The following is a 25,240-nucleotide window of genomic DNA, read 5'->3' as shown; positions in this document are numbered from 1 at the left end:
TCAGAGAGAGATGGGGGGAGCAAGAGGAAAGGATGTGCCGTGCCCTCTCCCATGGCAGTCCTGGGGCCAACGCAGATGAGAAGCATGGGAGCGGTGCCCCTTTCCCGACAACTGTGCCGCAAGCAAGCCCACAGGAATGAGCCAGGCGCACATCACCTCTCCGCATGGGATGCCACCAGCACTTGAGCTGCGTCTTCCTCCTGCGCCGGCACGTTCCTGTCCCGGAAATCCTTGGCCTTCTCATGCCGGCACTTAGAGCAGCCTTCATGTGGGAAAGCACGTGCCGTAAGCAAGGAAATGAAAAGGCAGCGGTGCAGGAAACCAGGACACAGCCCATACCATTAGGTGGGATGGTCTGCATTTGCCAGGAACTTGTCAGAAAATTATTACTTCCGCAGAGGGTGCCTCTGGGCCCGAGGCAGTGCAGGACTGCTATAAAAGGCGGCCCGACTCTCTGCGCTCTCATGCGCTTCTCTTGCCCCCTTCTCCTTGGGAATCAGGTGCGTGTGAAGTCTCTTGCCCTCCTCCTTCCAGACCAGGTCTTTCCTCCATGGAGGGCTCAGCTCGTGTGGGCTGTGCTAGCCCCGGGCTGGGAGCTGCTTCTCACGGGAGAGGGAAGGGGGGAGAAGGTCTTCTGCAGAGAGAGCCTGGGACGTAGCTGAGGTGGCTCCTGGGCTTTCAGCTGGGCAGCGTGTGCTGGGCCAGGAGATGCGGTGGCCCCGCTGTGGTTGGGTGCAGTGCTGCTTCTCATGTTTCCCCGTTTCTGGCTTCCCCTGCCCTCTCTCCCAGGTGCACCTCCAGCCCCAAGCCATGTCCTGCTGCAACCCGTGCCAGCCCTGCCAGCCCTGCGGCCCGACCCCGCTGGCCAGCAGCTGCAACGAGCCCTGTGTCAGGCAGTGCCAGAGCTCCAACATCGTCATCCAGCCCTCCGCCGTGGTGGTGACCCTGCCCGGCCCCATCCTCAGCTCCTTCCCGCAGAACACCGCCGTGGGCTCCTCCACCTCCGCTGCCGTTGGCAGCATCCTCAGCTCTGAGGGAGTGCCCATCAACTCCGGGGGCTTTGACCTCTCCTGCATCACCAGCCGCTACTGCGGCAGCAGGTGTCGCCCCTGCTAAAGGTGCTGGCAACAGCTTTGGGCAAGAACCTTCAGGACCTCAGAACATGGACCGGAGATGGAGCTCCGTGCCATTGGCCCCTTCTTCCACTCAGCCTTTTTGCCCTCTTCCCTTTGCTGTCGCTGCCTCCCAGCACCAGCGTGGCTGGCACCTGTTGGCCTCCCTCCCTCTGCAGGGCAGGCAGACGGACACCCTGCAGGAGCTCCACCGCACCTCAGCGGCTGCCCCTGGCGCTGCCTCGGAGCCACCTCCTTTTCTTCTTTCGACTCATTAAAGCTGTGCTGCATCCAGGCCTGTGCCTCCGAGTCCTCCCTCCTTCTGTGGCAGCTCTCCCAGTCTGCCCGGGGAATAACGGGGGAGGAAGGGGAGGGTGGAACTCTTACAGAATCGGATCTCCTCAAGGCACTACTGGGCTCAACAGAACAACTCAGACACACGGCACCCCATGGATGATGTAAGGTTCCCCTCAGGCTCTTCCTTCCAACAGTTTCGGGCAGAGAAACCATCTATTTCAATGTCACTGGCCACTGGGCACCTTTTGGCAGTACGAGACAGGCCCCCACCTAACCATAGCACAAATGCTGGAGATGGCCCTGCCCAGACTCAGCTACCCTTCCTCACCCAGTGCTCTGAGGCAAGGCCAGTCTGAGCTCTGCTTACACCACCACTGCTCCTCATTGCAGAGCAGGGTCTTCTAGCACTGCAGCCTGTAGCCAGTGGCCATCTATCCGCCAACAGACCCTGCACTCCACTTGGAGCCACATGGGCACAATGAAAGGCAGGGCTGTGCCCTCACAGTAGGACACCTGCCTCACACTGGGCCGTGCGGGGAACCGGACCCGTCTGGGCAGTTACACTGGCAGGACGAGTACTGGTACTAATCCCAGGAAGGCATCTCCCCAGCATGGGTCCAAGGCCCTGCTCTGCCCTGCGCCCAGGCAATGGACCCCGGGGTGGAGTCCTTCAAAGTCAACAGAGCTGTCATCTAGAAGACCTAGATAATCAATACCAATACACTCCTCTGGGCACATCAATCTGACACCTTAGAAGTGTAATATGGACCTGCTGACTTACCCTTTGGGGACCGTCATTTCTCTTGATCGCTACAAAAGCCTTCTAGAGAAGAAGTTCAAAAGTTCATGTTCCTCTCTGCTATTCCCTGCCTATAGCATATGAGTCTTTAAGTGAACAAGTCTAGGAAATGAAGAGGACGATAACCATGCAGCATTTAATTTTCTCTGCCAAAAATGCTAGTCTTGATTGCCATAAACTCTTTTGGAATGCAGATTTTCTTTGTCGTGACGGTGGTGCAGTGGAGTGGTTTGTATAAAGTGACGTCATGATTGAAGGACATCACTGAGACGATCATAGAATCATAAGATAGTCCAGGTTTGAAGGGGCCTTCAGAGATAACCTGGTCCAATCTTTCATGGGATAGGAGGCCTAGATGAGATTATCTAACCACCTTGTCCAGTTGCATCTTGCAAACCTCCAGCAATGGGGACTCCGCCGTGTCCCTGGGGAGGCTGTTCCAGGGAATGGTTGTTCTTACTATAAAAATTGTAGTTCTTACGTCAAGGTAAAACCTCTCCAGGTGCAACTTGTACTTGTTGGCCCTTGTCTTCTCCATGAGGCTTCTTGTGATGAGAGAGCCTCCCTCCTCTTTGTAGACAGCCTTTAAGTACTGGAATACTGTGATCAGGTCCCCCACCAGAGAAAAAAGGCCTAACTCCTTCACTCTTTCCTCACAGGACAGGTTCTCCAGCCCTTTGGTCCTTTGACACATAAGAGGGGCTGGTGGAGCTTGCAAGAAGCAGATTTTCTTGCTCATGAGAGTGGTGTAATGGAGCAGTTTGCATATGATGAAATCATGATTAAAGGACATGTTGTGGTTTAACCCCAGCTGGCAACCAAGTACCACCACACAGTTGCTCGCTCACTCCTGCCCACACCACACCACCCCCCACCCTCCCCATTGGCATGGGGAAGAGAATCAGGAAAGGTAAAACTCACATCTTGAGATAACAGCAATTTAATAATTGATGTAAAATGAAATATAATAGTAGTAGTAGTAGTAGTGTGACAAAAAGGGGAGGGAGAGAGGAATAAAATCTGAAAGGGAAAAAACAAAACAAGTGATGCACAATACAATCGCTCACCACCCGCTTACCGATGCAACAACCAGACTGCCCAAACCGCTCCCCCTGAGTTTATATACTCAGCATGACATTCTATGATATGGAAGATCCCTTTGGCCAGTTTGGGTCAGCTGTCCTGGCTGTGTCCCCTGCCATTTCCTTGCACACACACCCCACACCCCCACACCCCCCGCCTTATCACTGGCAGGGCCTAAACAACCCAAAAGTCCTGGACTTAGTATAAATGTTACTTAGCAACAACTAAAACCATCAGTGTGTTATCAACATTATTCTCATACCAAACCAAAAACATAGCATTGTACCAGCTATGGAGAAGAAAACTAACTCCACCCTGGCCAAAACCAGGGCAGGACATCACTGAGGGGATCACAAACTCAGTGATAACCAGGAAAAAGGGGAAGAATGGCTGTGCCTGCCAGCAGGCAACACCAGCATTTTTTCTGGTGACAAGAACATCTACATCGTTTTTGACACGCCAGTGATGGTATACCAGGCCTCCATGAAGGGGGCCTGATGAGGATGTAGAAATTCAGCAAGGTCTGCAGGTGCTGACTGCTCCACACAGTGACAATGAGGAGGCCATTCCCCACCAAGGTTAGAAGACACATGGAGGAAATAATGGCACATGGGAGCATGTGCCCACCTTGGGAGATGTGGGAAGCCCGGGGGAATGACATCACTTACAGATGTCCTGCTCTCCTTTGCTGTGGCCCAGTACATGACCGGGAGGAATCAGCTGCCCAGACCAGACTGAAGGAATAAAGCTGTGGTCGGTTAAATCTATTCTCTCTATTGCTGTCAGACGGATAATCAGAACCTGTTGCCAACTGACAGAACCTGACTATCCAAGGTGAAGGTCTGACCATGCCTGGGCAGAGGTGTGGGTGGTAGACCAGAGCAGAGAGGACTTGGCAGACATCTGACCAACACTGCTGGTTTGCTGCAACTGACCATGGCATGATATTGCTTGTAGAGGAATGAAGGCAGTGGGCTGATTACATTGATAACATGCAGCTGTGGCCTTGCCGCAAAGGCAGTGGGTTATTGTCACGGACGATGTGCAGCTGCAGCTCATCCTGCTAAGTGGTTAAATAGCCCTGAGGCGTGTGGGAGAGAGGCTGGTTGGAGGAGGAGCAGGGAGGAGCTGGATGTAGCCGAGAGAAGCAGCAGTGTGGCCTGGCCTCTGGAGGATGGAGACACAGCATGGACAGTAGGATGTGACCCATGGTAAAGCCTTGTGGCAGCTTGCTAGTTTTGCTCGTGCTGTGACAATTGGTGTCCCATGTGAGGAAAACTGCTTGGGCCTCAGTCTGTAACAACCACTGACACCTGTTGTAACTCACTGAATGTCTGTGTTTCCTGGGTGCTTTGGTTTCTTGATTGTCTCATTCTTAATTGCCTGCTTCAAATATCCAAGATGCCTGACAGCTATGTATCTATAGACCATGGGTGGGGGTTACATTATGTGTGATTAGGACCAGGAGAGAATGCTGGCTGAGAGCTGATACTGTCATTGCCCGATGGAGCATGACACACCTGCTAAGCTGACCATCCTTCAAAAGCAATTACCATCGGTTCATCCACAAAAAAAAAACCGTTAAATTAATTTAGCATATTGCCAAGTGATAGAATCCACTGCAGGGAGTTCTCCCCTTCCCCTCCCCTTCCTCCCCCGTTATTCCCCGGGCAGACTGGGAGAGCTGCCACAGAAGGAGGGAGGACTCGGAGGCACAGGCCTGGATGCAGCACAGCTTTAATGAGTCGAAAGAAGAAAAGGAGGTGGCTCCGAGGCAGCGCCAGGGGCAGCCGCTGAGGTGCGGTGGAGCTCCTGCAGGGTGTCCGTCTGCCTGCCCTGCAGAGGGAGGGAGGCCAACAGGTGCCAGCCACGCTGGTGCTGGGAGGCAGCGACAGCAAAGGGAAGAGGGCAAAAAGGCTGAGTGGAAGAAGGGGCCAATGGCACGGAGCTCCATCTCCGGTCCATGTTCTGAGGTCCTGAAGGTTCTTGCCCAAAGCTGTTGCCAGCACCTTTAGCAGGGGCGACACCTGCTGCCGCAGTAGCGGCTGGTGATGCAGGAGAGGTCAAAGCCCCCGGAGTTGATGGGCACTCCCTCAGAGCTGAGGATGCTGCCAACGGCAGCGGAGGTGGAGGAGCCCACGGCGGTGTTCTGCGGGAAGGAGCTGAGGATGGGGCCGGGCAGGGTCACCACCACGGCGGAGGGCTGGATGACGATGTTGGAGCTCTGGCACTGCCTGACACAGGGCTCGTTGCAGCTGCTGGCCAGCGGGGTCGGGCCGCAGGGCTGGCAGGGCTGGCACGGGTTGCAGCAGGACATGGCTTGGGGCTGGAGGTGCACCTGGGAGAGAGGGCAGGGGAAGCCAGAAACGGGGAAACATGAGAAGCAGCACTGCACCCAACCACAGCGGGGCCACCGCATCTCCTGGCCCAGCACACGCTGCCCAGCTGAAAGCCCAGGAGCCACCTCAGCTACGTCCCAGGCTCTCTCTGCAGAAGACCTTCTCCCCCCTTCCCTCTCCCGTGAGAAGCAGCTCCCAGCCCGGGGCTAGCACAGCCCACACGAGCTGAGCCCTCCATGGAGGAAAGACCTGGTCTGGAAGGAGGAGGGCAAGAGACTTCACACGCACCTGATTCCCAAGGAGAAGGGGGCAAGAGAAGCGCATGAGAGCGCAGAGAGTCGGGCCGCCTTTTATAGCAGTCCTGCACTGCCTCGGGCCCAGAGGCACCCTCTGCGGAAGTAATAATTTTCTGACAAGTTCCTGGCAAATGCAGACCATCCCACCTAATGGTATGGGCTGTGTCCTGGTTTCCTGCACCGCTGCCTTTTCATTTCCTTGCTTACGGCACGTGCTTTCCCACATGAAGGCTGCTCTAAGTGCCGGCATGAGAAGGCCAAGGATTTCCGGGACAGGAACGTGCCGGCGCAGGAGGAAGACGCAGCTCAAGTGCTGGTGGCATCCCATGCGGAGAGGTGATGTGCGCCTGGCTCATTCCTGTGGGCTTGCTTGCGGCACAGTTGTCGGGAAAGGGGCACCGCTCCCATGCTTCTCATCTGCGTTGGCCCCAGGACTGCCATGGGAGAGGGCACGGCACATCCTTTCCTCTTGCTCCCCCCATCTCTCTCTGATGGTCGCTCATTGCCATTTCCTGTCTTTCTGTAAGTGTGCAGAGGTTTGCCTGGTTCCGTGCAGGCATGAATGAGCACACGTGTGTCAGCCTGTACTTGCGTGGGTCAGGGTGAAGACCTTGGCCTTCCCGGGGGTGTCCCTGGGCACTGCAGAGCAGCAGATTGCCCTTGCCAGCCAGAGCCCATTACAGCTGAGAGGCGGTGCCTTTGGCCGGGCAGAGAGGTGCCCAGGGAGCTGAAACGCAGCCTCTGCCCCCGCACCCCCACCTCTTGCTCTAAGTACAGGGCCAGGAAAGCCTGCCCGCCCCTGCGGGCCCCTGTCCCTGAATCGGTCCCCTTATGGTGCCGTCTTGCTGGGGGCTGGGGCGGGACGCAGGCTCCTCGTGTCCAGGCCAGGGCCAGGTGCACTTCGGCCTGGTGCTCAGTGAGGCACGGCCTGAGACCTCGTGCCAAATGGGTGTGGAAGGGAAGGGACGGGGCTCCGCATGTTGCTCGGCTGTGAGATGGGGTGCCACAGGGGCAGTCGCGCAGCTCTGAGTCCAGCTCCTTTGGTGTTCAAGCTCCATGAGTTCCAGGTCACGCACAGAACACGGAGTCTGAAGGCCGAGCACGTGTGTCTGGGGAGGCAGAGACAAGGGGTTCAGGGGAAGGTGCCAAAACCCGGCTGCTTCTTCCTGAGCAGGTCAGGTGAAGTCCCTCTTTGCGCAGAAGGAAACTTGTGTGTGCTGACCGCAGCCCCCGCATCCGCAGCCCCCTGCGCTGCTGCGCGGTGGGGGAAATAGAAGAGCCGTGAATGAAGGAGGGAAGCTGAGGCTGTGGAGAAGACGTGGGGACGGGGTGGAGGCATCTTAAGGGCTTTTTTGCTGTTTCTCTCCACCCTGCTCTATTTTTCGTTGGCAATATGTTTGAGGAATGTTCCCCCAGTCAAGTCTGTTTTTCCAGTGAAAGTAACGGGTAAGTGATGCCCCTGGCTTTGCCTCGACCCACAGCCTTTTTCACCTTCTTTCCCCCTCTGTCGCGTTGCGCAGGGAGAGGGAGAGGGAGAGAGCAGCCTGGTGGGTCTGGAAGCCAGCCAAGGTCTTTTCAGTATTGCCCCACTTATGGTTCATGCAAGTGCCATGAGTGTTTGTCATTTATGTGCTTTTTTCCTGCTTTCTCTCTGTGCCATCAGGAGCAGACTCCTTCTGCCACAGATGTTCCCCTCAGAGGACAGTGGGCAATGATGCCCATTGGCCTCTGCAGGGACCCGCTGTACGGACGTGACGGAATGAGAGGGGACTTGCCGTAGCTACCCTTGCCCTCGGATGCACACCCTGCCCCTTCCTCCTGGAGATGGGTGGGGAGGTGAGGAGGAGGCGGCTGTGGGCTCTAGCCAGGGTGATTTCTCCTGCTATTCCCTCCTTCCGTCCTCGTCGCCACCTTCTGCCTGAGCCTTCTCCCCCAGCACAGCTCCATCCAGAGCAAGAGGAACTGCCCTGAGTGCCCGTGGGGCTGCTGACCTCCCAGGGCCTCCTGCAGCACCGGGCTCGTCCCATGAAGACAGGGCAAGCTGGCATCACCATCCGCAGGGCTTGTTTGGAGGCCAAGGGGACTATTTCTGGGCAGACACACAGCACGGGAAGGGCTGATGGGCACGGGCTGTGCAGTGGCCAGAGATGTTGTCCTCAGCTCCGAGGGACAGCGACCAAAGGAGGCCATGGGGCTGTGTGTGCTGCCCTCCCATTGGTCTAGGAATGAGAAAGGATCCACTTGCTCCCCCATTTGTTCCCTCCCGGCGCATCTCCTTCCTCCCTGCGCAGCTTTAGAGAACATCCAGAGAGGAAAGGACCACACAGAGCCAGGGGCTGGGATGCTGCAGAGTTTAATGAGTCCAATGAGGGGAGGCCACAGGGAAAGGGTCGCGCGGACAGCCAAGAGCCAGTGCCCCACAGAGGGAGAGGGACAGGCAGGTCCCCCCTAGGCTGGCTTTGGTGGGCCTCATGGCCCAGGGGAGTGGACAAAAACAAAGGCAAAGGAGGAAAAGGAGAGAGTGGAGGAAGGCAACGAGAGGCATCGGTCATGTTTCAAGAGAGCCCAGGCTGGCCCCTTCCTCAGGGCTGACACCCGTTGCAGGAGGCGTGAGGCATGCTCAGCCCCTCTCAAAGCAATGGCCAGAGTCTCCGTCGTTCAGCCTGGCATCATCTTCTGGGTTCCAGCGGATCCTTGTCCGGGCCGTCACCAGTGGCTTTAGCAGGGGCGACACCTGCTGCCGCAGTAGCGGCTGGTGATGCAGGAGAGGTCAAAGCCCCCGGAGTTGATGGGCACTCCCTCAGAGCTGAGGATGCTGCCAACGGCAGCGGAGGTGGAGGAGCCCACGGCGGTGTTCTGCGGGAAGGAGCTGAGGATGGGGCCGGGCAGGGTCACCACCACGGCGGAGGGCTGGATGACGATGTTGGAGCTCTGGCACTGCCTGACACAGGGCTCGTTGCAGCTGCTGGCCAGCGGGGGTCGGGCCGCAGGGCTGGCAGGGCTGGCACGGGTTGCAGCAGGACATGGCTTGGGGCTGGAGGTGCACCTGGGAGAGAGGGCAGGGAGGAAGCAGAGCACAGGGACACCTCAGGAGCAGCCTGCAACCCCACCAAAAGGAAGCCAAGGCAGGGGGCTGCACAGCGGGAAACAAGGGCTTCTTTGCCCGAGCTCAGCGGGGTCCTGCGCATAGCAGCCAGGCCCAGGGATGCTCATCACTAGCCTGGAGCAAAGGGCCAGCTCAGCCCAGCCTCAGCCTGTCTCCGCGACAGACTGTCTCTCCTCTGACCTCTCCCGCCACCCCCGTCTCGGAGCACTAACATAAGACCAAGGAGCAGGTACCAGCTGAGCTGCCCTCGAAGGCTAGACCCTGTCCTGGAGGAGGAGGTGGAGGAGAAAAGGGGCTTCCAGCTCACCTGGTTCCCAAGGAGAAGGAGGTGACGGAAGCGGCTGAGAGAGCCATCAGTTGGGCTGGCTTTTATACTGGCCCCACGCTGCCTCAGGGCCAAGGCAGCCGCTGCATAAGCAGCAATTTTCCGGCATGCTGCTAATGAACGGAAACATCCCCGGTAATGACATGGCATGTGTTGCTCTTTCCCTCTACGCTGCCCTTGCGTTTCCTGGTTTATGTCATACCCGTCCCGTCACAGACGTCTCTTTTGAGAGCTGCGATGAGAGGGCCCGTGGTTTCCGGGGCAAGGCTGCCTCACTGTGGGCAGAAGACATGGCCTAAGTGCCAGAGGGGTCCAGTGCAGGCAGGTGATGTCAGCCTGGGCTCTCTCTTTTGGGTGTTTTTGTGATCCTTCAGACAGGAACGGCTCCAGCTGCTCTAGCCCTGCAAACTTGGTCTGCTGAGACCTGACCTTGTTTTCGCGTACAAACCAATGGGCATAAAAGGAGCACTGAGACTGCACACTGGTATTTTTGTAATGTCTGCAAGTTCCTCTTGATGTATTGTTCTTACGTAGATGTTTAGAGGAAGAAAGGAAAAGAGATCGTATAGGCCTTATCTTCCAGAATTATTGAATAAAACAAAGTCAGGTTGGATGGAGCTTTGAGCCACTTGTCCAATGAAGAATGTCCCTGCCCAAGGCAGAGGGCTTGGAGCAGGTGATCTTGCATGGTCCCTTTGAACCCAAACATGCTACGAGTCTATCGTTCTATGAAAACGAGTTGTACGTAAGTAGGAATGGACTAAGTCCTTGGAGCCACACAGTGAAGCCGCTTCAATGCTAGAAGGGATGAAATGCTGAAGTACCAGGCATGGGCAGGTGATGTTGAATTGTGCAGGAAATTTTTGGTAAGATGCACAAGCAGAACGGAAGCAAGAAAGTTGATGTCTCCTCCTTCTGAATGAGACTGTCACTACAGGCCGTTGGGTGACACAGAAAAAAGTGACGGACTCACACCCTTGTGAGATACTGTGGAAAGCAGCATGAGCTGCCAGGTTTGAGTATCAGGATGGACGTGAGCCTGCAATATAAGATTGTACAGATACATCGATCAGCATTTTTGAGAGTATAGAGAGTGAGACGAGGAATGAGCAGAAGGAATGAGCTAATAAGGTGATGGAGAGCTGGATACACAGTCCGGCAGTGTAAAAATAACTCCAGCTCTCGGGTGGATTCAGGGAGGTTCTTTGCCCTGTCTGCGGAGTAGTCCCTGGTGCTTCTCTGCGTGCCGGGTGCCACGCTGCCAGATAACATTGGCTCGTTGGGCAGTCCTTAATGGCATGGAATTTAACACGACTAAGTGCCAGATTCATGCACCTAGGACGGAGTAACACCAGATACAAGTATGAATTAGGAGATGAGTTTCTGGAGAGCAGCCCTGCAGAAAAGGGCCATGAGGGGACTACTGGATGGACATCAGGATGGGGTTGGTCAAGCAATGTGGCCCTTCTCCAACTGACCTGCCTGTACTAGGTTATCACAAGCCTGTCAGACCCCTCCATGCTGTGTGACAGGTATGGTGCTCACAGCATTGAGGGCTCATTGAATGTGGAGAAAGGCCCCAAAACCCTCCAGCTGATAAACCCAGGGAAATTTTTCAGAAGGCCAGAGGAGCGGGGATCTCTGTCCACACTGCTGGTAATTCAGCCAGGATGCAGTAGCCAGAGCTACCCTCTCCCTTGCTCTCTAATTCCTGGTCTGCCTTGGATCCATGGATTTTGGAATGCTGGGGCGATGGCCAGGAGAAACTGTTTGCTCTCTGGCCTGTGTGGCGAAAGCCTTGCAGGGCAAAGTAGGGCTGTTTGAGCCCCGCTGCCAAAGCCACGCAGCCTGCATGTGCCAGGGTGACCTGTTTACCCTGTCCTTGCTCCCCCGTCCGCATTGAGCACGCTGAAAACCTGGGGAAGAGCAGGATGTGACAGAGACCAGGCATGCAGGAAAATTGTCACGTCCTTTGGCCCTGAGGCAGCGTGGGGCCAGTATAAAAGCCAGCCCAACTGATGGCTCTCTCAGCCGCTTCCGTCACCTCCTTCTCCTTGGGAACCAGGTGAGCTGGAAGCCCCTTTTCTCCTCCACCTCCTCCTCCAGGACAGGGTCTAGCCTTCGAGGGCAGCTCAGCTGGTACCTGCTCCTTGGTCTTATGTTAGTGCTCCGAGACGGGGGTGGCGGGAGAGGTCAGAGGAGAGACAGTCTGTCGCGGAGACAGGCTGAGGCTGGGCTGAGCTGGCCCTTTGCTCCAGGCTAGTGATGAGCATCCCTGGGCCTGGCTGCTATGCGCAGGACCCCGCTGAGCTCGGGCAAAGAAGCCCTTGTTTCCCGCTGTGCAGCCCCCTGCCTTGGCTTCCTTTTGGTGGGGTTGCAGGCTGCTCCTGAGGTGTCCCTGTGCTCTGCTTCCTCCCTGCCCTCTCTCCCAGGTGCACCTCCAGCCCCAAGCCATGTCCTGCTGCAACCCGTGCCAGTCCTGCCAGCCCTGTGGCCCGACCCCGCTGGCCAGCAGCTGCAACGAGCCCTGTGTCAGGCAGTGCCAGAGCTCCAACATCGTCATCCAGCCCTCCGCCGTGGTGGTGACCCTGCCCGGCCCCATCCTCAGCTCCTTCCCGCAGAACACCGCCGTGGGCTCCTCCACCTCCGCTGCCGTTGGCAGCATCCTCAGCTGTGAGGGAGTGCCCATCAACTCCGGGGGCTTTGACCTCTCCTGCATCACCAGCCGCTACTGCGGCAGCAGGTGTCGCCCCTGCTAAAGCCGCTGGTGACGGCCCGGACAAGGATCCGCTGGAACCCAGAAGATGATGCCAGGCTGAACGACGGAGACTCTGGCCATTGCTTTGAGAGGGGCTGAGCATGCCTCACGCCTCCTGCAACGGGTGTCAGCCCTGAGGAAGGGGCCAGCCTGGGCTCTCTTGAAACATGACCGATGCCTCTCGTTGCCTTCCTCCACTCTCTCCTTTTCCTCCTTTGCCTTTGTTTTTGTCCACTCCCCTGGGCCATGAGGCCCACCAAAGCCAGCCTAGGGGGGACCTGCCTGTCCCTCTCCCTCTGTGGGGCACTGGCTCTTGGCTGTCCGCGCGACCCTTTCCCTGTGGCCTCCCCTCAGAGACATCTTGTTTCCCTCTTTGGACTCATTAAACTCTGCAGCATCCCAGCCCCTGGCTCTGTGTGGTCCTTTCCTCTCTGGATGTTCTCTAAAGCTGCGCAGGGAGGAAGGAGATGCGCCGGGAGGGAACAAATGGGGGAGCAAGTGGATCCTTTCTCATTCCTAGACCAATGGGAGGGCAGCACACACAGCCCCATGGCCTCCTTTGGTCGCTGTCCCTCGGAGCTGAGGACAACATCTCTGGCCACTGCACAGCCCGTGCCCATCAGCCCTTCCCGTGCTGTGTGTCTGCCCAGAAATAGTCCCCTTGGCCTCCAAACAAGCCCTGCGGATGGTGATGCCAGCTTGCCCTGTCTTCATGGGACGAGCCCGGTGCTGCAGGAGGCCCTGGGAGGTCAGCAGCCCCACGGGCACTCAGGGCAGTTCCTCTTGCTCTGGATGGAGCTGTGCTGGGGGAGAAGGCTCAGGCAGAAGGTGGCGACGAGGACGGAAGGAGGGAATAGCAGGAGAAATCACCCTGGCTAGAGCCCACAGCCGCCTCCTCCTCACCTCCCCACCCATCTCCAGGAGGAAGGGGCAGGGTGTGCATCCGAGGGCAAGGGTAGCTACGGCAAGTCCCCTCTCATTCCGTCACGTCCGTACAGCGGGTCCCTGCAGAGGCCAATGGGCATCATTGCCCACTGTCCTCTGAGGGGAACATCTGTGGCAGAAGGAGTCTGCTCCTGATGGCACAGAGAGAAAGCAGGAAAAAAGCACATAAATGACAAACACTCATGGCACTTGCATGAACCATAAGTGGGGCAATACTGAAAAGACCTTGGCTGGCTTCCAGACCCACCAGGCTGCTCTCTCCCTCTCCCTCTCCCTGCGCAACGCGACAGAGGGGGAAAGAAGGTGAAAAAGGCTGTGGGTCGAGGCAAAGCCAGGGGCATCACTTACCCGTTACTTTCACTGGAAAAACAGACTTGACTGGGGGAACATTCCTCAAACATATTGCCAACGAAAAATAGAGCAGGGTGGAGAGAAACAGCAAAAAAGCCCTTAAGATGCCTCCACCCCGTCCCCACGTCTTCTCCACAGCCTCAGCTTCCCTCCTTCATTCACGGCTCTTCTATTTCCCCCACCGCGCAGCAGCGCAGGGGGCTGCGGATGCGGGGGCTGCGGTCAGCACACACAAGTTTCCTTCTGCGCAAAGAGGGACTTCACCTGACCTGCTCAGGAAGAAGCAGCCGGGTTTTGGCACCTTCCCCTGAACCCCTTGTCTCTGCCTCCCCAGACACACGTGCTCGGCCTTCAGACTCCGTGTTCTGTGCGTGACCTGGAACTCATGGAGCTTGAACACCAAAGGAGCTGGACTCAGAGCTGCGCGACTGCCCCTGTGGCACCCCATCTCACAGCCGAGCAACATGCGGAGCCCCGTCCCTTCCCTTCCACACCCATTTGGCACGAGGTCTCAGGCCGTGCCTCACTGAGCACCAGGCCGAAGTGCACCTGGCCCTGGCCTGGACACGAGGAGCCTGCGTCCCGCCCCAGCCCCCAGCAAGACGGCACCATAAGGGGACCGATTCAGGGACAGGGGCCCGCAGGGGCGGGCAGGCTTTCCTGGCCCTGTACTTAGAGCAAGAGGTGGGGGTGCGGGGGCAGAGGCTGCGTTTCAGCTCCCTGGGCACCTCTCTGCCCGGCCAAAGGCACCGCCTCTCAGCTGTAATGGGCTCTGGCTGGCAAGGGCAATCTGCTGCTCTGCAGTGCCCAGGGACACCCCCGGGAAGGCCAAGGTCTTCACCCTGACCCACGCAAGTACAGGCTGACACACGTGTGCTCATTCATGCCTGCACGGAACCAGGCAAACCTCTGCACACTTACAGAAAGACAGGAAATGGCAATGAGCGACCATCAGAGAGAGATGGGGGGAGCAAGAGGAAAGGATGTGCCGTGCCCTCTCCCATGGCAGTCCTGGGGCCAACGCAGATGAGAAGCATGGGAGCGGTGCCCCTTTCCCGACAACTGTGCCGCAAGCAAGCCCACAGGAATGAGCCAGGCGCACATCACCTCTCCGCATGGGATGCCACCAGCACTTGAGCTGCGTCTTCCTCCTGCGCCGGCACGTTCCTGTCCCGGAAATCCTTGGCCTTCTCATGCCGGCACTTAGAGCAGCCTTCATGTGGGAAAGCACGTGCCGTAAGCAAGGAAATGAAAAGGCAGTGGTGCAGGAAACCAGGACACAGCCCATACCATTAGGTGGGATGGTCTGCATTTGCCAGGAACTTGTCAGAAAATTATTACTTCCACAGAGGGTGCCTCTGGGCCCGAGGCAGTGCAGGACTGCTATAAAAGGCGGCCCGACTCTCTGCGCTCTCATGCGCTTCTCTTGCCCCCTTCTCCTTGGGAATCAGGTGCGTGTGAAGTCTCTTGCCCTCCTCCTTCCAGACCAGGTCTTTCCTCCATGGAGGGCTCAGCTCGTGTGGGCTGTGCTAGCCCCGGGCTGGGAGCTGCTTCTCACGGGAGAGGGAAGGGGGGAGAAGGTCTTCTGCAGAGAGAGCCTGGGACGTAGCTGAGGTGGCTCCTGGGCTTTCAGCTGGGCAGCGTGTGCTGGGCCAGGAGATGCGGTGGCCCCGCTGTGGTTGGGTGCAGTGCTGCTTCTCATGTTTCCCCGTTTCTGGCTTCCCCTGCCCTCTCTCCCAGGTGCACCTCCAGCCCCAAGCCATGTCCTGCTGCAACCCGTGCCAGCCCTGCCAGCCCTGCGGCCCGACCCCGCTGGCCAGCAGCTGCAACGAGCCCTGTGTCAGGCAGTGCCAGAGCTCCAACATCGTCATCCAGCCCTCCGCCGTGGTGGTGACCCTGCCCGGCCCCATCCTCAGCTCCTTCCCGCAGAACACCGCCGTGGGCTCCTCCACCTCCGCTGCCGTTGGCAGCATCCTCAGCTCTGAGGGAGTGCCCATCAACTCCGGGGGCTTTGACCTCTCCTGCATCACCAGCCGCTACTGCGGCAGCAGGTGTCGCCCCTGCTAAAGGTGCTGGCAACAGCTTTGGGCAAGAACCTTCAGGACCTCAGAACATGGACCGGAGATGGAGCTCCGTGCCATTGGCCCCTTCTTCCACTCAGCCTTTTTGCCCTCTTCCCTTTGCTGTCGCTGCCTCCCAGCACCAGCGTGGCTGGCACCTGTTGGCCTCCCTCCCTCTGCAGGGCAGGCAGACGGACACCCTGCAGGAGCTCCACCGCACCTCAGCGGCTGCCCCTGGCGCTGCCTCGGAGCCACCTCCTTTTCTTCTTTCGACTCATTAAAGCTGTGCTGCATCCAGGCCTGTGCCTCCGAGTCCTCCCTCCTTCTGTGGCAGCTCTCCCAGTCTGCCCGGGGAATAACGGGGGAGGAAGGGGAGGGTGGAACTCTTCCAGAATCGGATCTCCTCAAGGCACTACTGGGCTCAACAGAACAACTCAGACACACGGCACCCCATGGATGATGTAAGGTTCCCCTCAGGCTCTTCCTTCCAACAGTTTCGGGCAGAGAAACCATCTATTTCAATGTCACTGGCCACTGGGCACCTTTTGGCAGTACGAGACAGGCCCCCACCTAACCATAGCACAAATGCTGGAGATGGCCCTGCCCAGACTCAGCTACCCTTCCTCACCCAGTGCTCTGAGGCAAGGCCAGTCTGAGCTCTGCTTACACCACCACTGCTCCTCATTGCAGAGCAGGGTCTTCTAGCACTGCAGCCTGTAGCCAGTGGCCATCTATCCGCCAACAGACCCTGCACTCCACTTGGAGCCACATGGGCACAATGAAAGGCAGGGCTGTGCCCTCACAGTAGGACACCTGCCTCACACTGGGCCGTGCGGGGAACCGGACCCGTCTGGGCAGTTACACTGGCAGGACGAGTACTGGTACTAATCCCAGGAAGGCATCTCCCCAGCATGGGTCCAAGGCCCTGCTCTGCCCTGCGCCCAGGCAATGGACCCCGGGGTGGAGTCCTTCAAAGTCAACAGAGCTGTCATCTAGAAGACCTAGATAATCAATACCAATACACTCCTCTGGGCACATCAATCTGACACCTTAGAAGTGTAATATGGACCTGCTGACTTACCCTTTGGGGACCGTCATTTCTCTTGATCGCTACAAAAGCCTTCTAGAGAAGAAGTTCAAAAGTTCATGTTCCTCTCTGCTATTCCCTGCCTATAGCATATGAGTCTTTAAGTGAACAAGTCTAGGAAATGAAGAGGACGATAACCATGCAGCATTTAATTTTCTCTGCCAAAAATGCTAGTCTTGATTGCCATAAACTCTTTTGGAATGCAGATTTTCTTTGTCGTGACGGTGGTGCAGTGGAGTGGTTTGTATAAAGTGACGTCATGATTGAAGGACATCACTGAGACGATCATAGAATCATAAGATAGTCCAGGTTTGAAGGGGCCTTCAGAGATAACCTGGTCCAATCTTTCATGGGATAGGAGGCCTAGATGAGATTATCTAACCACCTTGTCCAGTTGCATCTTGCAAACCTCCAGCAATGGGGACTCCGCCGTGTCCCTGGGGAGGCTGTTCCAGGGAATGGTTGTTCTTACTATAAAAATTGTAGTTCTTACGTCAAGGTAAAACCTCTCCAGGTGCAACTTGTACTTGTTGGCCCTTGTCTTCTCCATGAGGCTTCTTGTGATGAGAGAGCCTCCCTCCTCTTTGTAGACAGCCTTTAAGTACTGGAATACTGTGATCAGGTCCCCCACCAGAGAAAAAAGGCCTAACTCCTTCACTCTTTCCTCACAGGACAGGTTCTCCAGCCCTTTGGTCCTTTGACACATAAGAGGGGCTGGTGGAGCTTGCAAGAAGCAGATTTTCTTGCTCATGAGAGTGGTGTAATGGAGCAGTTTGCATATGATGAAATCATGATTAAAGGACATGTTGTGGTTTAACCCCAGCTGGCAACCAAGTACCACCACACAGTTGCTCGCTCACTCCTGCCCACACCACACCACCCCCCACCCTCCCCATTGGCATGGGGAAGAGAATCAGGAAAGGTAAAACTCACATCTTGAGATAACAGCAATTTAATAATTGATGTAAAATGAAATATAATAGTAGTAGTAGTAGTAGTGTGACAAAAAGGGGAGGGAGAGAGGAATAAAATCCGAAAGGGAAAAAACAAAACAAGTGATGCACAATACAATCGCTCACCACCCGCTTACCGATGCAACAACCAGACTGCCCAAACCGCTCCCCCTGAGTTTATATACTCAGCATGACATTCTATGATATGGAAGATCCCTTTGGCCAGTTTGGGTCAGCTGTCCTGGCTGTGTCCCCTGCCATTTCCTTGCACACACACCCCACACCCCCACACCCCCCGCCTTATCACTGGCAGGGCCTAAACAACCCAAAAGTCCTGGACTTAGTATAAATGTTACTTAGCAACAACTAAAACCATCAGTGTGTTATCAACATTATTCTCATACCAAACCAAAAACATAGCATTGTACCAGCTATGGAGAAGAAAACTAACTCCACCCTGGCCAAAACCAGGGCAGGACATCACTGAGGGGATCACAAACTCAGTGATAACCAGGAAAAAGGGGAAGAATGGCTGTGCCTGCCAGCAGGCAACACCAGCATTTTTTCTGGTGACAAGAACATCTACATCGTTTTTGACACGCCAGTGATGGTATACCAGGCCTCCATGAAGGGGGCCTGATGAGGATGTAGAAATTCAGCAAGGTCTGCAGGTGCTGACTGCTCCACACAGTGACAATGAGGAGGCCATTCCCCACCAAGGTTAGAAGACACATGGAGGAAATAATGGCACATGGGAGCATGTGCCCACCTTGGGAGATGTGGGAAGCCCGGGGGAATGACATCACTTACAGATGTCCTGCTCTCCTTTGCTGTGGCCCAGTACATGACCGGGAGGAATCAGCTGCCCAGACCAGACTGAAGGAATAAAGCTGTGGTCGGTTAAATCTATTCTCTCTATTGCTGTCAGACGGATAATCAGAACCTGTTGCCAACTGACAGAACCTGACTATCCAAGGTGAAGGTCTGACCATGCCTGGGCAGAGGTGTGGGTGGTAGACCAGAGCAGAGAGGACTTGGCAGACATCTGACCAACACTGCTGGTTTGCTGCAACTGACCATGGCATGATATTGCTTGTAGAGGAATGAAGGCAGTGGGCTGATTACATTGATAACATGCAGCTGTGGCCTTGCCGCAAAGGCAGTGGGTTATTGTCACGGACGATGTGCAGCTGCAGCTCATCCTGCTAAGTGGTTAAATAGCCCTGAGGCGTGTGGGAGAGAGGCTGGTTGGAGGAGGAGCAGGGAGGAGCTGGATGTAGCCGAGAGAAGCAGCAGTGTGGCCTGGCCTCTGGAGGATGGAGACACAGCATGGACAGTAGGATGTGACCCATGGTAAAGCCTTGTGGCAGCTTGCTAGTTTTGCTCGTGCTGTGACAATTGGTGTCCCATGTGAGGAAAACTGCTTGGGCCTCAGTCTGTAACAACCACTGACACCTGTTGTAACTCACTGAATGTCTGTGTTTCCTGGGTGCTTTGGTTTCTTGATTGTCTCATTCTTAATTGCCTGCTTCAAATATCCAAGATGCCTGACAGCTATGTATCTATAGACCATGGGTGGGGGTTACATTATGTGTGATTAGGACCAGGAGAGAATGCTGGCTGAGAGCTGATACTGTCATTGCCCGATGGAGCATGACACACCTGCTAAGCTGACCATCCTTCAAAAGCAATTACCATCGGTTCATCCACAAAAAAAAAAAACATTAAATTTAGCATGTTGCCAAGTGATAGAATCCACTGCAGGGAGTTCTCCCCTTCCCCTCCCCTTCCTCCCCCGTTATTCCCCGGGCAGACGGGGAGAGCTGCCACAGAAGGAGGGAGGACTCGGAGGCACAGGCCTGGATGCAGCACAGCTTTAATGAGTCGAAAGAAGAAAAGGAGGTGGCTCCGAGGCAGCGCCAGGGGCAGCCGCTGAGGTGCGGTGGAGCTCCTGCAGGGTGTCCGTCTGCCTGCCCTGCAGAGGGAGGGAGGCCAACAGGTGCCAGCCACGCTGGTGCTGGGAGGCAGCGACAGCAAAGGGAAGAGGGCAAAAAGGCTGAGTGGAAGAAGGGGCCAATGGCACGGAGCTCCATCTCCGGTCCATGTTCTGAGGTCCTGAAGGTTCTTGCCCAAAGCTGTTGCCAGCACCTTTAGCAGGGGCGACACCTGCTGCCGCAGTAGCGGCTGGTGATGCAGGAGAGGTCAAAGCCCCCGGAGTTGATGGGCACTCCCTCAGAGCTGAGGATGCTGCCAACGGCAGCGGAGGTGGAGGAGCCCACGGCGGTGTTCTGCGGGAAGGAGCTGAGGATGGGGCCGGGCAGGGTCACCACCACGGCGGAGGGCTGGATGACGATGTTGGAGCTCTGGCACTGCCTGACACAGGGCTCGTTGCAGCTGCTGGCCAGCGGGGTCGGGCCGCAGGGCTGGCACGGGTTGCAGCAGGACATGGCTTGGGGCTGGAGGTGCACCTGGGAGAGAGGGCAGGGGAAGCCAGAAATGGGGAAACATGAGAAGCAGCACTGCACCCAACCACAGCGGGGCCACCGCATCTCCTGGCCCAGCACACGCTGCCCAGCTGAAAGCCCAGGAGCCACCTCAGCTACGTCCCAGGCTCTCTCTGCAGAAGACCTTCTCCCCCCTTCCCTCTCCCGTGAGAAGCAGCTCCCAGCCCGGGGCTAGCACAGCCCACACGAGCTGAGCCCTCCATGGAGGAAAGACCTGGTCTGGAAGGAGGAGGGCAAGAGACTTCACACGCACCTGATTCCCAAGGAGAAGGGGGCAAGAGAAGCGCATGAGAGCGCAGAGAGTCGGGCCGCCTTTTATAGCAGTCCTGCACTGCCTCGGGCCCAGAGGCACCCTCTGCGGAAGTAATAATTTTCTGACAAGTTCCTGGCAAATGCAGACCATCCCACCTAATGGTATGGGCTGTGTCCTGGTTTCCTGCACCGCTGCCTTTTCATTTCCTTGCTTACGGCACGTGCTTTCCCACATGAAGGCTGCTCTAAGTGCCGGCATGAGAAGGCCAAGGATTTCCGGGACAGGAACGTGCCGGCGCAGGAGGAAGACGCAGCTCAAGTGCTGGTGGCATCCCATGCGGAGAGGTGATGTGCGCCTGGCTCATTCCTGTGGGCTTGCTTGCGGCACAGTTGTCGGGAAAGGGGCACCGCTCCCATGCTTCTCATCTGCGTTGGCCCCAGGACTGCCATGGGAGAGGGCACGGCACATCCTTTCCTCTTGCTCCCCCCATCTCTCTCTGATGGTCGCTCATTGCCATTTCCTGTCTTTCTGTAAGTGTGCAGAGGTTTGCCTGGTTCCGTGCAGGCATGAATGAGCACACGTGTGTCAGCCTGTACTTGCGTGGGTCAGGGTGAAGACCTTGGCCTTCCCGGGGGTGTCCCTGGGCACTGCAGAGCAGCAGATTGCCCTTGCCAGCCAGAGCCCATTACAGCTGAGAGGCGGTGCCTTTGGCCGGGCAGAGAGGTGCCCAGGGAGCTGAAACGCAGCCTCTGCCCCCGCACCCCCACCTCTTGCTCTAAGTACAGGGCCAGGAAAGCCTGCCCGCCCCTGCGGGCCCCTGTCCCTGAATCGGTCCCCTTATGGTGCCGTCTTGCTGGGGGCTGGGGCGGGACGCAGGCTCCTCGTGTCCAGGCCAGGGCCAGGTGCACTTTGGCCTGGTGCTCAGTGAGGCACGGCCTGAGACCTCGTGCCAAATGGGTGTGGAAGGGAAGGGACGGGGCTCCGCATGTTGCTCGGCTGTGAGATGGGGTGCCACAGGGGCAGTCGCGCAGCTCTGAGTCCAGCTCCTTTGGTGTTCAAGCTCCATGAGTTCCAGGTCACGCACAGAACACGGAGTCTGAAGGCCGAGCACGTGTGTCTGGGGAGGCAGAGACAAGGGGTTCAGGGGAAGGTGCCAAAACCCGGCTGCTTCTTCCTGAGCAGGTCAGGTGAAGTCCCTCTTTGCGCAGAAGGAAACTTGTGTGTGCTGACCGCAGCCCCCGCATCCGCAGCCCCCTGCGCTGCTGCGCGGTGGGGGAAATAGAAGAGCCGTGAATGAAGGAGGGAAGCTGAGGCTGTGGAGAAGACGTGGGGACGGGGTGGAGGCATCTTAAGGGCTTTTTTGCTGTTTCTCTCCACCCTGCTCTATTTTTCGTTGGCAATATGTTTGAGGAATGTTCCCCCAGTCAAGTCTGTTTTTCCAGTGAAAGTAACGGGTAAGTGATGCCCCTGGCTTTGCCTCGACCCACAGCCTCTTTCACCTTCTTTCCCCCTCTGTCGCGTTGCGCAGGGAGAGGGAGAGGGAGAGAGCAGCCTGGTGGGTCTGGAAGCCAGCCAAGGTCTTTTCAGTATTGCCCCACTTATGGTTCATGCAAGTGCCATGAGTGTTTGTCATTTATGTGCTTTTTTCCTGCTTTCTCTCTGTGCCATCAGGAGCAGACTCCTTCTGCCACAGATGTTCCCCTCAGAGGACAGTGGGCAATGATGCCCATTGGCCTCTGCAGGGACCCGCTGTACGGACGTGACGGAATGAGAGGGGACTTGCCGTAGCTACCCTTGCCCTCGGATGCACACCCTGCCCCTTCCTCCTGGAGATGGGTGGGGAGGTGAGGAGGAGGCGGCTGTGGGCTCTAGCCAGGGTGATTTCTCCTGCTATTCCCTCCTTCCGTCCTCGTCGCCACCTTCTGCCTGAGCCTTCTCCCCCAGCACAGCTCCATCCAGAGCAAGAGGAACTGCCCTGAGTGCCCGTGGGGCTGCTGACCTCCCAGGGCCTCCTGCAGCACCGGGCTCGTCCCATGAAGACAGGGCAAGCTGGCATCACCATCCGCAGGGCTTGTTTGGAGGCCAAGGGGACTATTTCTGGGCAGACACACAGCACGGGAAGGGCTGATGGGCACGGGCTGTGCAGTGGCCAGAGATGTTGTCCTCAGCTCCGAGGGACAGCGACCAAAGGAGGCCATGGGGCTGTGTGTGCTGCCCTCCCATTGGTCTAGGAATGAGAAAGGATCCACTTGCTCCCCCATTTGTTCCCTCCCGGCGCATCTCCTTCCTCCCTGCGCAGCTTTAGAGAACATCCAGAGAGGAAAGGACCACACAGAGCCAGGGGCTGGGATGCTGCAGAGTTTAATGAGTCCAAAGAGGGAAACAAGATGTCTCTGAGGGGAGGCCACAGGGAAAGGGTCGCGCGGACAGCCAAGAGCCAGTGCCCCACAGAGGGAGAGGGACAGGCAGGTCCCCCCTAGGCTGGCTTTGGTGGGCCTCATGGCCCAGGGGAGTGGACAAAAACAAAGGCAAAGGAGGAAAAGGAGAGAGTGGAGGAAGGCAACGAGAGGCATCGGTCATGTTTCAAGAGAGCCCAGGCTGGCCCCTTCCTCAGGGCTGACACCCGTTGCAGGAGGCGTGAGGCATGCTCAGCCCCTCTCAAAGCAATGGCCAGAGTCTCCGTCGTTCAGCCTGGCATCATCTTCTGGGTTCCAGCGGATCCTTGTCCGGGCCGTCACCAGTGGCTTTAGCAGGGGCGACACCTGCTGCCGCAGTAGCGGCTGGTGATGCAGGAGAGGTCAAAGCCCCCGGAGTTGATGGGCACTCCCTCACAGCTGAGGATGCTGCCAACGGCAGCAGAGGTGGAGGAGCCCACGGCGGTGTTCTGCGGGAAGGAGCTGAGGATGGGGCCGGGCAGGGTCACCACCACGGCGGAGGGCTGGATGACGACGACGGAGTCCTGGCACTGCCTGACACAGGGCTCGTTGCAGCTGCTGGCCAGCGGGGTCGGGCCGCAGGGCTGGCAGGGCTGGCACGGGTTGCAGCAGGACATGGCTTGGGGCTGGAGGTGCACCTGGGAGAGAGGGCAGGGAGGAAGCAGAGCACAGGGACACCTCAGGAGCAGCCTGCAACCCCACCAAAAGGAAGCCAAGGCAGGGGGCTGCACAGCGGGAAACAAGGGCTTCTTTGCCCGAGCTCAGCGGGGTCCTGCGCATAGCAGCCAGGCCCAGGGATGCTCATCACTAGCCTGGAGCAAAGGGCCAGCTCAGCCCAGCCTCAGCCTGTCTCCGCGACAGACTGTCTCTCCTCTGACCTCTCCCGCCACCCCCGTCTCGGAGCACTAACATAAGACCAAGGAGCAGGTACCAGCTGAGCTGCCCTCGAAGGCTAGACCCTGTCCTGGAGGAGGAGGTGGAGGAGAAAAGGGGCTTCCAGCTCACCTGGTTCCCAAGGAGAAGGAGGTGACGGAAGCGGCTGAGAGAGCCATCAGTTGGGCTGGCTTTTATACTGGCCCCACGCTGCCTCAGGGCCAAGGCAGCCGCTGCATAAGCAGCAATTTTCCGGCATGCTGCTAATGAACGGAAACATCCCCGGTAATGACATGGCATGTGTTGCTCTTTCCCTCTACGCTGCCCTTGCGTTTCCTGGTTTATGTCATACCCGTCCCGTCACAGACGTCTCTTTTGAGAGCTGCGATGAGAGGGCCCGTGGTTTCCGGGGCAAGGCTGCCTCACTGTGGGCAGAAGACACGGCCTAAGTGCCAGAGGGGTCCAGTGCAGGCAGGTGATGTCAGCCTGGGCTCTCTCTTTTGGGTGTTTTTGTGATCCTTCAGACAGGAACGGCTCCAGCTGCTCTAGCCCTGCAAACTTGGTCTGCTGAGACCTGACCTTGTTTTCGCGTACAAACCAATGGGCATAAAAGGAGCACTGAGACTGCACACTGGTATTTTTGTAATGTCTGCAAGTTCCTCTTGATGTATTGTTCTTACGTAGATGTTTAGAGGAAGAAAGGAAAAGAGATCGTATAGGCCTTATCTTCCAGAATTACTGAATAACACAAAGTCAGGTTGGATGGAGCTTTGAGCCACTTGTCCAATGAAGAATGTCCCTGCCCAAGGCAGAGGGCTTGGAGCAGGTGATCTTCCATGGTCCCTTTGAACCCAAACATGCTACGAGTCTATCGTTCTATGAAAACGAGTTGTACGTAAGTAGGAATGGACTAAGTCCTTGGAGCCACACAGTGAAGCCGCTTCAATGCTAGAAGGGATGAAATGCTGAAGTACCAGGCATGGGCAGGTGATGTTGAATTGTGCAGGAAATTTTTGGTAAGATGCACAAGCAGAACGGAAGCAAGAAAGTTGATGTCTCCTCCTTCTGAATGAGACTGTCACTACAGGCCGTTGGGTGACACAGAAAAAAGTGATGGACTCACACCCTTGTGAGATACTGTGGAAAGCAGCATGAGCTGCCAGGTTTGAGTATCAGGATGGACGTGAGCCTGCAATATAAGATTGTACAGATACATCGATCAGCATTTTTGAGAGTATAGAGAGTGAGACGAGGAATGAGCAGAAGGAATGAGCTAATAAGGTGATGGAGAGCTGGATACACAGTCCGGCAGTGTAAAAATAACTCCAGCTCTCGGGTGGATTCAGGGAGGTTCTTTGCCCTGTCTGCGGAGTAGTCCCTGGTGCTTCTCTGCGTGCCGGGTGCCACGCTGCCAGATAACATTGGCTCGTTGGGCAGTCCTTAATGGCATGGAATTTAACACGACTAAGTGCCAGATTCATGCACCTAGGACGGAGTAACACCAAATACAAGTATGAATTAGGAGATGAGTTTCTGGAGAGCAGCCCTGCAGAAAAGGATCTTGGAGTTGTGTTTGACAGCAGGTTCCATAGGAGTTAGCATTGTGCCCTGGCAGCAAGGGGGCAAACCTTATACCAGGGTGCATTAAGCACAGTATAACCAGC

General features: G+C 56.8%; 2 protein-coding genes and 4 pseudogenes across 2 annotated transcripts; 3 read left to right on the top strand and 3 right to left on the bottom strand.

Annotated features, from left to right (window-relative positions):
* The first annotated feature begins 164 nt into the window (after positions 1-164).
* Positions 165-1,406, top strand: LOC130160339 (feather keratin Cos2-2-like; annotated as a pseudogene).
* A 3,606-nt stretch (positions 1,407-5,012) lies between these two features.
* On the bottom strand, positions 5,013-7,527 carry LOC130160338 (feather keratin Cos2-2-like; annotated as a pseudogene).
* A 3,812-nt stretch (positions 7,528-11,339) lies between these two features.
* LOC130160105 (feather keratin Cos1-2-like) lies at positions 11,340-12,517 on the top strand. Its single transcript, XM_056362371.1, has 2 exons — positions 11,340-11,422; positions 11,790-12,517. The coding sequence occupies exon 2, from the start codon at positions 11,811-11,813 to the stop codon at positions 12,114-12,116; it is 306 nt and encodes a 101-aa protein (XP_056218346.1). The 5' UTR covers positions 11,340-11,422; positions 11,790-11,810; the 3' UTR covers positions 12,117-12,517.
* Positions 12,518-13,253: 736 nt separating this feature from the next.
* On the top strand, positions 13,254-15,768 carry LOC130160336 (feather keratin Cos2-2-like; annotated as a pseudogene).
* Positions 15,769-19,371: 3,603 nt separating this feature from the next.
* On the bottom strand, positions 19,372-21,877 carry LOC130160335 (feather keratin Cos2-2-like; annotated as a pseudogene).
* A 736-nt stretch (positions 21,878-22,613) lies between these two features.
* On the bottom strand, positions 22,614-24,092 carry LOC130160096 (feather keratin Cos1-2-like). The gene is made up of 2 exons (XM_056362355.1): positions 23,709-24,092; positions 22,614-23,341 (listed from the first exon to the last, which is right to left on the bottom strand). Exons 1-2 carry the CDS (start codon positions 23,874-23,876, stop codon positions 23,015-23,017), a joined length of 495 nt encoding a protein of 164 aa, XP_056218330.1. The 5' UTR covers positions 23,877-24,092; the 3' UTR covers positions 22,614-23,014.
* Between the last annotated feature and the right edge of the window lie 1,148 nt (positions 24,093-25,240).

The sequence above is a fragment of the Falco biarmicus genome, chromosome 17, assembly GCF_023638135.1.
Source record: "Falco biarmicus isolate bFalBia1 chromosome 17, bFalBia1.pri, whole genome shotgun sequence".
In the NCBI taxonomy this organism is placed as follows: Eukaryota; Metazoa; Chordata; class Aves; order Falconiformes; family Falconidae; genus Falco; species Falco biarmicus.
The sequence above is the reverse complement of the archived record's forward strand: the minus strand, read 5'-3'. Positions and strand labels throughout refer to the sequence as shown.

Coding starts and splice junctions, on each gene's coding strand:
- LOC130160105 (XM_056362371.1), top strand. CDS start 11,811: ATGTCCTGCTGCAACCCGTGCCAGTCCTGCCAGCCCTGTGGCCCGACC.
- LOC130160096 (XM_056362355.1), bottom strand. CDS start 23,876: ATGCCATGTCATTACCGGGGATGTTTCCGTTCATTAGCAGCATGCCGG. Junction 23,342..23,708: donor TCCTTCTCCTTGGGAACCAG/GTGAGCTGGAAG, acceptor CCTCTCTCCCAG/GTGCACCTCCAGCCCCAAGC.